Source organism: Diceros bicornis, chromosome 3, assembly GCF_020826845.1.
Source record: "Diceros bicornis minor isolate mBicDic1 chromosome 3, mDicBic1.mat.cur, whole genome shotgun sequence".
Classification (NCBI taxonomy): Eukaryota; Metazoa; Chordata; class Mammalia; order Perissodactyla; family Rhinocerotidae; genus Diceros; species Diceros bicornis.
Window position 1 is genome coordinate 45143503 of NC_080742.1, and position 9428 is coordinate 45152930.

Below are 9428 nucleotides of genomic sequence, written 5' to 3' on the forward strand. Positions count from 1 at the left end.
GAGGCAAAATGAAGTGTTGGAATAACGGGATAGATCCTTTAGGATTACTGAACTTACAGTTAAGTGGCCATTATTCACTCCCATTCCTCTCCTCACTCACCTACTCCTATCTGAAGAACCTCAGTTCAGGTGTTAGCAGGTCGCCCAGAAAGAAGAACTGTGGAATGGCAGAGGGTCCAAACTGGAGGGAGCCCCTCAGCATGGTCCTGCTTTGACCTCATCTCCATAGCACACATCTTTGCAAAGCTGAGGAATGCATATCCTCCTTTGACTTTTTGCCTTGCCTGTCCCTAGATGTTGCTAGAATGAAAGCTATCTTCCCTACCTACAGCTAAAAATTGAAAAGTGCGCGCTCGTTGCGCCTGGGAAGACCTGGCCCTTCCCCCGGAGGCGACAGAGGGAAGCACCGGCGAGCGGCAAAGGCTCGGGACGCCCGAGACCCCCGGCAAGCCCAGAAGCATTCCCGGCGCAGGGGCCCGAGCTGCCCCCACCCACCTCCGTGTTCAAGCCTCGGGCTCCTGGAGGGACCCGGACAGGGTTGCTGATGCTGCCCCTGAGGGGAGGAAAGGGAAGGGGAGTGGAACGGAGGGGAGGGGAGGATACTCTCCCTTCTAGGAGATCGCCTGTCTTCTCACTCCCCTTCCTTTCTCATCTCCTTCCTTCCGTCTCTTGACAAGCCTAGATCAGATGAGAAATCTGGAGTCCCTTCACCTCTCAGGAGACCCCGCACCTCACACCCCTCGCGGATCTCTGCTCCAGGACCTCCCTAAGGGCGCGAGCCGAGTCGAGCGCCTGCCGGGGTGTCGCAGCACCGACTCTTGAGGCTTAAAAAAAAATTAGGAAACTCTATTTTATTATTTCTATTAAAAAAACAAAAAAAGGTAAGGCGGAGAGATTAAACTCTATAGAAGCCCCTGAAGTCTGCCGTTTGCGGAGAGAATTAGCTTCCCCCCCACCCAGCCTACAGAAGCTGCTTCTGGGCGCAGGCCTCGACGGCTACAGCTCGTTCTAACCCGTTCTAATGTGCCCCGCCCGTCCCTGCCCCACACTCCACTGAGAGCGTGTATATATTAACTCTACCGCTGCCACTCTTCTCGAGGGCTGTGGCATCTTACAATCCCGAACCAAGCTCCAGAAGGCCAGACGTTCTGTCTTGGAGCGTCCTTCCTAGCCTTCCAGCCGCACCCACTGCCGGGTCCTGAAACACCCCAAGCCCGCACGCGCCCAGGCGAGGAGAGGGCAGACACCTCCATTCCACCCCGGCTCAGCCGGTTTCTTTCTTCTCGCAGCTCTCCAAGAGCTCGGTCATGAAGGAAATGTAGACGATGGCCAGGCGTAGGGTCTCGATCCGGGACAGCCTCTTCTCGTAAGCAAAAGTGGGCACCTTCCTCCGCAGCTGGTCGAAGGCCTCGTTGAGGTTGAACATTCGCTTCCTTTCGCGGATGTTGGCGGCCTGGCGCTGAGCATAGGTGATCACCCTTTTCCTCTTGGGGCGGCCCAGCAGGGAGGCGCCTCTCCCGGGCTCCTCTTCCTCCTCTTCCTCGTCTACTTCGCCCTCCTCTTCTTCTGGGTCCTCCTCCTCAAAGCGCGCCAGCCTCCTGGGTCTTCCACCTCGGTCTCCAAAGCGGACCGCCGGTGCGAAGTCGCAGAGGAGAGGGTGCCCCGGGGAGGCCAGAGACAGGTCGGCGACGAAGTCCAGCACGGTGGCGTCCACACAGCTCTCCGGATAGGCCGCCATTGCGTCGGCTTGGCCCTGCGTTTCATCGATTTCTCGCAGGGAGGGGCGAGACTGGTGATGGGCTTCCTAACAGCCCTGAATCTGATGCGGCACCATCACCGAAGGGCTAGAGGACATTAATATTTATAACCAAGCTGATAACAAGATTAGTCGCACCGATAGGGAAGGCTCTGACAACGTCCCTCTTCTTGATACTGATGGAAGAAGACAAGCTTGAGCACGCATGGAAGACTCAAAGGGACAGGCCTCCAATTCTGAGAGCCTTTTCGCTGCGCCACCTGGGACAGTTCCTTCTTGGCAACAACCCCCAGCTCTTACCTGCTGTGCTTTTTGTGTCTCTCCTCACCCCCGCAGCCAACTAATATTCTTCAAGCTCCTTATCTCACGTAGTTCTTTAATTTAGCTTTGGATTTTCAAAGCAAGGATGTTTTCCACCGCTCTGGCTTCTCCTTGGCTTCTGAGTGGGAGTCCTGAATCTTGCCACCCGAGGCTGCCAATGGGTGTAAAACAAGTGCATGTGCTTTTAATGATGTCTTGAAGAGGGGCCCTGTCTGCCAGGGGTCGAGGGGAGCTGTTTGTCTGGTATCCCAGTGCAGCGGCTACTGAAAGGAAAGATCTCCCATTAGCTTAAGTAAGCACGGTAAGGGAGCCGAGAGCACATTCCCCAGAGTCGCTGTTGGAACCGGCTTTCTCCTTAAACATCATAAACAGCTCGCCTGCTGCGTTACAAACCCTGACTTCTAAAGTCTGTTTTGATGTAATCGGCCTAACAATTGAGATACTTGACTTTTCCTTTAGGTACCCTTATCTCCTACTCAAGTAGAGGATTTCACTTGGAGGGCAAAAGTTATGATGGCAGTAAAATGAAAAGGGAAAGCTCAGAATATTTTCTCAGAGCCTGCTTTACTGCATAATCCCAGTGTGGGAGGCAAAGCAACCCCCCCCCCCCACCAAAACAATTTCAATCTTCTTTTAAAAATTCGATTTTCCCTTCGATAAACCAATGAGTCGATCCGCTCACCCTCTGTTGAGAAATCTTTCAACTTTTAAATTGCTGATCGGTATTTGTGAACCAAGAAAAATCCTGACACTTCCATCTGGCTTATTTTCCTCATTGATTTGTACTGCCCTATAGGTTTTAAGAGCATAAACTCTACTTCACTGAATTCTATTTAAGGAAGATTTTTGGTTATTTTTAGATCTTTGTTTGAGATGAAAAAAGATTTTTAATTTGGTATAATGAAAATGAAACTTTACTGATTTCATATTATCTCTAATATTTTAACAAAGAACGGTTCATTTTTCCTTCTTTATTTACCAGGAGCTATATTTATTTAATTATTCAGTGTAGGGATTTTTAAGAAGACATGGTGGGGCAGAATAACATGTTAGAAAATCATTTCAAAGATATATTAGAAGAAATAGACTAAAAAGATGGGTATAGGGATGCTTTGGTTCAAGGGAGAGTCACCGAAGACATCAATTCCTACTAAGGAGGTAAATTTTGACTAGGACGGTAAGGTTAGTACATTGGACAGCTCCCAGAAAATGCCTGTTTCTAACAGGTCAGCGCAATTCTTTTTCTTCTTCCTAGCCTCCCAGTGTGTACTCTCAGACACTATTAAAGCAGTAACATCTTGAATTCTTCTTTTTATTTCTTTTTTTAACCCATTTGTGGCTGAGCTTCCCTTTGCTCTTTTGTTCTTTAATTGATTTTCTTTTCTCTTGCTCGTGTTTACTTTTCACTCTCCAATTTGCGTTGTGATAACTCAGGCAGAGAAGAATTGAAATTTACATTCTTGAAGGACGTTAATGAGAATGAGATCTTTGATTATGATTACCTATTTGGTTTTTATTAAATTTCTTTCAAAGAGAAGACTGAAAAATAAAAACAAATTGGAATTTCAACAGTGGCTAAGGAATAAGTAAATGGGAGAATTAATTTTTGTTCTGACAAGCAGTAACATGCTATCTAATTCTTGTTCAACTTAATGTGTTATTAAATATTAGGACAAATTTTATAGTTGATTTTTAGTTGTTAAATGTCACTCATGACTTATTTTTTCCCTTTTAAATGCATACATAAGTGGATTAAATACCTCATCTAGTGAGAATATAGTTCCACAACAGAATACATTGGGACATTTAATGAAGGGAAACGTGATAAAAATTTAATAAAATAAGTGTCAGAAGCTATCATGAGACTCTGAAGAGACACTTTTCTTTCACCAAAATTCATTATGATTTTATCCAAGGGAATGAACGTTTCAACAATCATATCATAAAAGAAACTGTAGCAAAATTAATGGAACTAACAAGTAGAATTGGGTTGAAATATTAATATCAAAATATTAGAGAATTTATAAAAATCTCTTAATAGGTATGCCTGTAGCAATAATTTAAAAATACTTTCTCTTCAATTTTATCATAAAATCCCAAGATAAACACTTCTGTTTGTACCACAATAATTTCAGTTTATCTTAACAAAGTTCTCATCATGGTGACATAATTAGAGCAAAAATGTTAAACTCTTAAGTTATAATGATTCACTATTTTTTGTTTATAAATATAATTATAGAACATAAATAAGTAAAATTGCTTTTCTCTGCTTATTATGAAACATCCACTTTATTTTAAAAATGTTTTTGTGGATATTTGGTTCCACAGTAAATATACATAGTAAATGTTGTAAATGTATAAAGTACTAAGTAGTTTAACACAGCTTATCCTGTTGGAAGGAACCACTATTTTCATTTCTAGATTTGAAAGTTAAGAGAGAAAGATTTTTTAAAAACCCAACTGAGGTTTAAAGGAAGTTAAATTCAAGCTTGACTCCTTTGAGTTCTAGGCCTATAGTTTATAATTATTCAGTGACCTACATGGAGGCTTTTGTAAAGAGTTTGATAAACCCTCCACAGATTTTGCTCAAGATGTTTCAGGAAATGATCGTGAAATGACAGTCAGTTCTGCTTAGTTTATTACCTATTTTATTGGCTATCCCAATTAAACTTTAAACATTTTGTGTATAGTATTGTATTCAGAATCAAAGCAGAAAAAACAAATGACCAAGAGTACCTTGAGCAATAGTTCTTAAGGGGGCTGGAGGGTGGAATTAAGAGAGGTAAGGAGAGAAATGTGGATAAAAGAGTATCCAGGGAGTAAAGCAAATACCTAATTCTCCTAAATTTGTTAAAATCCTTCCTTTCCCTCCATTCTTTGTGCCCTTTCCCTTACTCTTACAGAATCACTAAGCAATTTTGGAGAAAATGATAAAAATAGGACAAAGGTAGATGTCTGTCATGATTGTAAGAAGTCAAGTCTACAAAATACTCCTTTAGCGAAGGGGCCTGCATCCTCTTCTTAGTCAATTTCAAATTATATATGGTTTATGGCCATGGCTGATTTTAGAGTTAGAAGAATACATATGCATCTATTTTAGGTAAACTTTTTTTGAAGTTTAAGATATATACTTAAAAGTTCACAAATCATATATGTACAGCTTAATGAATTTTCATAAAGTAAACATACTCATGAAACCAGTGCCCAAATCAAGAAATAGAGTGCTTTACTGAAGTTGGAGATAATGTAAAAACATAAATCTTAAGTGTATAGCTTGAGACTATTGCGACCTCCCCCAAAACCTCATACCCATATCCAGTCGCTAGCCACTCTCCAAAGTATCACTCTCCAAGATATTATTCTTGACTTCTATGATTAATTTAGCCAATTTATGAGCACTATATAAAAATAAACTGTAGCCTGTGTACTCTCTTGTGTCATTCACTCAATATTTTTAAATGAGATTCATGCATAGTATTCTCATTGCTGAATAGTATTTCGTTGTGTGAATATATCTCCTACAGTTGATGGGCATTTGGGTAGTTTCCAGTTTTTAGCTATTACAAATAGCGGTGCTATGAATATTGCTGTACATATCTGTGGTGAAGACATTTATGCATTCCTGTTCGGTATACACCTAGAAGTGGAATAGGTTATGTATATGTTCAGCTTTAGTAGTTACTGATAAATTGTTTTCCAAAATGTTTGTAACAATTTACACTGTCACTGATGATGTATCAAAATTCCAGTTCCTTCACATCCTTGTCAACAGTTAGCATTTTCAAGCCGTTCTGAAGATGTGCATGAGTATCACATTGTGCTTTTGATTTTCATTTCCCTGATGACAAGTGAAATTGAGGACCATTTCATATTGGCTAATTAGGTACTGGCTTCTTTGTAAAGTGCCTGCTCAAGTGTTTTGCTAATTTTTATAATTTTTTATTTATTTGTATATATATTCAGATACAAGTCCTATGTCAAATATGTGCATTACAAATGTCTTCTCCCTACTCTATGGCTTTTTCACTTTCTTAGTGATTGTCTTTTTATGAAAAGAAGTTTTGATTTATTTCTTTTTATTGAGACAAATTTTTTAGAGCAGTTTAAAGTTTACAGCAAAATTGAGGAGAAGGTATAGAGATTTCCCCTATACAGCCTGCCCCCTCACATGGATAGCCTCTCTCATTATCGACATCTCCCACCAGAGTGGTACATTTGTTACAAATGATGAACCTACATCGGCTCATAATTACCAAAGTTCATAGTTCTACTTTATGGTTTTCTCTTGGTGTTGTACAGTCTATGGATTTGGATAAATGTACAATGACATATATCTATCATTATAATGCAGAGTATTTTCACTTCCCTAAAAATTCTCTGTGCTTTATCTATTCATCTCTTTCCACTCCCCAGCAATCACTTATCTTTTCATTGTCTCCATAGTTTTGTCTTTCCCAGAATGTCATATAGTTGGAATCACACAGTATGTAGCCTTTTCAGACTGACTTCTTTCACTTAGTAATATGTGTTTAAGGTTCCTCCATGTCTTTTCATGGCTTGATAGCTCATTTCTTTTTAGCACTGAATAATATTCCATTGTCTGGATGTTTATTTATCCATTCCCCTACTGAAGTACATCTTGGTTGCCTCCAAGTTTTGACAATTATGAAAAAAGCTGCTATAAACATCAGTGTGAAGGTTTTTGTGTGGACCTAAGTTTTCAACTCCTTTGGGTAAATACCAAGGAGCATGATTGCTGGATTGTATGCTAAGAGTATATTTAGTTCTATAAGAAACTGCCAAACTGTCTTCCAAAGTGGCTGTACCATTTTGCATTTCCACCAGCAATGAATGAGAGTTTCTGTTGCTGCACATCCTTGTCAGCATTTGGTGTTGTCAGTGTTTGGATTTTGGTCAGAAGTTTTTAGTTTTACTACACTCCAAATTATCATTTTTTCCTACCTAGTACTCTTTATGTCATGTTTAAGAAATCTTAACTTATTCCAAGTCATGAAGACATTCTTATATGTTTTCATCTAAAAGCTTGTTTTTTTCCTCTCACATTTAGAACTTTAACCAGCCTAGAAATGATTTTTATATGATATGAGTAACAGAGGTGGCGGCCAAAGTTTATTTGGTTTTCAATTGGATATCCAATTAACACAGCACCATTTATTACTGAAAAGACCATTCTGTCCTCATTAAACTTATTCATTTTATTAAAATATTTCCAAATGAAATGAGTATCTTTTCTGTCCTTAGCTCCAGGAAAAAAGTTCAAGAAATGTAAAAAGAAATCAATTCTAGGGTTTGTCTATATTTAGAGTTAAGAAACTTTGCTTACATTCAAACTAATTTCTTGCTATTCTAATTATAATCCTGATTCAAATGAAAGTAAAGGCTCCTCAGAATGTTGTAGCTCAGGGATTGGCAAACCTTCTCTTTAATGCGCAAAACAGTAAATAATTTAGGCTTTTTACAGGTCTTACAGTCTCTGTTGAAGTACTCAACTTCCCCTTTGCAGTATAAAGTAGCCACAGACACTATGTAAATGAGTAAGAATGGCCACGTTCTCTAACACTGTGTTTACCATATTTGGCAGTGGGCTGCATCTGGCCCTTAGACTGTAGTTTGCCAAGCCCCGCCCTATTTAATAAGCCTATCTCCACATTCCCCAGGACACCTAATATGAAGACTTGCTAAGATATGACAGTAAAAATATAAGTGAATATGCAATTGTTGAGTGTGTATCTTGTTTATGTGTGTGTACGTGTGTGTCAGGAAGGTAGGGGAGTGGACAGGGAATGTAAAAATTCTCTGCAAGCAACTGAATCTGTAGGTGCTGTCTTTGAAATTATACTGAGGTGTTATAGAGTAACAAGAAGAGGCTCTGTGTGGGAAGCATACATACCAGGTTTTAAAGTTACCATTGTAGGGACTGAAACCTTATTTCTACTCACTGAAAACAAACAACAAATCTGAGGAACTGCTCTTTAAAATAATTAGCATTACTAGGTTCTGGGTAAATTACATTTAACTAGGAGTAAGTAAGAAAGAGACAAAGTTCCTGGACAGAGCAGGCTTCTACTTTGTGAAATACTTCTCACTGTCAAAATTCATTCATTCAGGGGCCCGCCGGTAGAGCAAGCGGTCAAGTGCGTGCGCTCCGCTTCAGCAGCCGAGGATTTGCAGGTTCAGATCCCAGGTGGGCACCAATGCACTGCTTGTCAAGCCATGCTGTGGTGGCGTCCCATATAAAGTAGAGGAAGATGGGCACGGATGTTAGCCCAGGGCCATTCTTCCTCACCTAAAAAAAAAAAAAAAGAGGAGGAGGATTGGCAACAGATGTTAGCTCAGGGCTGATCTTCTTCACACACACACAAAAAGAAAATTCATTCATTCAACGAAGAAGGCAGCTACTTCAAGAGGCTTATTCTTTCCACCCTTATTTCCACAGACACCATCTTCTTTTTGCCATAGACAATTATGGCAGACGTTGCTCATTGTTCTCGAGTATCTACTTACGCTTTTTCCTTTTAATAATAGACCAGCCCACACATATGTTAGCTGGGCACATTTCTGCTCCATTACGTTCACACCAGTGGGATAAATAAGTGATACGTGCAAGTTCAAGGTGATCTTTTGAAATGAAAATTGGCTGCCTTCCACTCGGTCCTTTGCCCTCTTCCCACAGCTTGGACTGTGGGTGCTTTGGTGGTGAGCTAGCATTGACCATGTAGACAAGGACATCACCCTATAGTAGGGGTTGGAAAACTTTTTCTGTAAAGGGCCAGACAGTACATATTTCAGGTTTTGCAGGCTATATGATCTCTTACATAACTACTCAACTCTACCACTGTGATGTGAAAACAACCATAGATAATGCATAAATGAATGGGTGTAACTGAGTTCCAGTAGAATTTTATTTACAAAAGTAGGTGGCAGGCAGAATTTGGTTCTCAAGCTGTAGTTTGCTGACTCCTGCCCTAAGGAATGGCAGAGCAACAGGAAACTGGGACTTGAAATGATCTAATGGAGTAGAGCTGTACCCCTCAAATATAGATTAATATGTGAGAAAGAATATACTTCCAGTGTATCTCAGATCTCTTTATTACAGTGGTGTGTTTTCTGCTGACACCTAAAAAACTAGATGATGATTTGAAAGATTAAAGAGATAGATATGCTACTTTATATCTATTTTTAAAACAGCATTATAAAAACTGCTTAAAATCAGTTATTAAATTTTTTTGCCTCAGGTTTTTCCTCTTCATATCAAATAATTCCATTTCAGCTAGCATTTAGGATAAATCTATTTTCCAAATTTTCAGTTATATTAGTTCTTATATTAGTT

The 9428-nt window shown here is 40.2% G+C and overlaps 1 protein-coding gene across 1 annotated transcript; it reads right to left on the reverse strand.

The window, feature by feature from the left end:
• Positions 1–1264: 1264 nt before the first annotated feature.
• FERD3L (Fer3 like bHLH transcription factor) lies at positions 1265–1738 on the reverse strand. The gene has a single exon (XM_058568823.1). It carries the CDS (start codon positions 1736–1738, stop codon positions 1265–1267), a length of 474 nt encoding a protein of 157 aa, XP_058424806.1.
• Positions 1739–9428: the final 7690 nt, after the last annotated feature.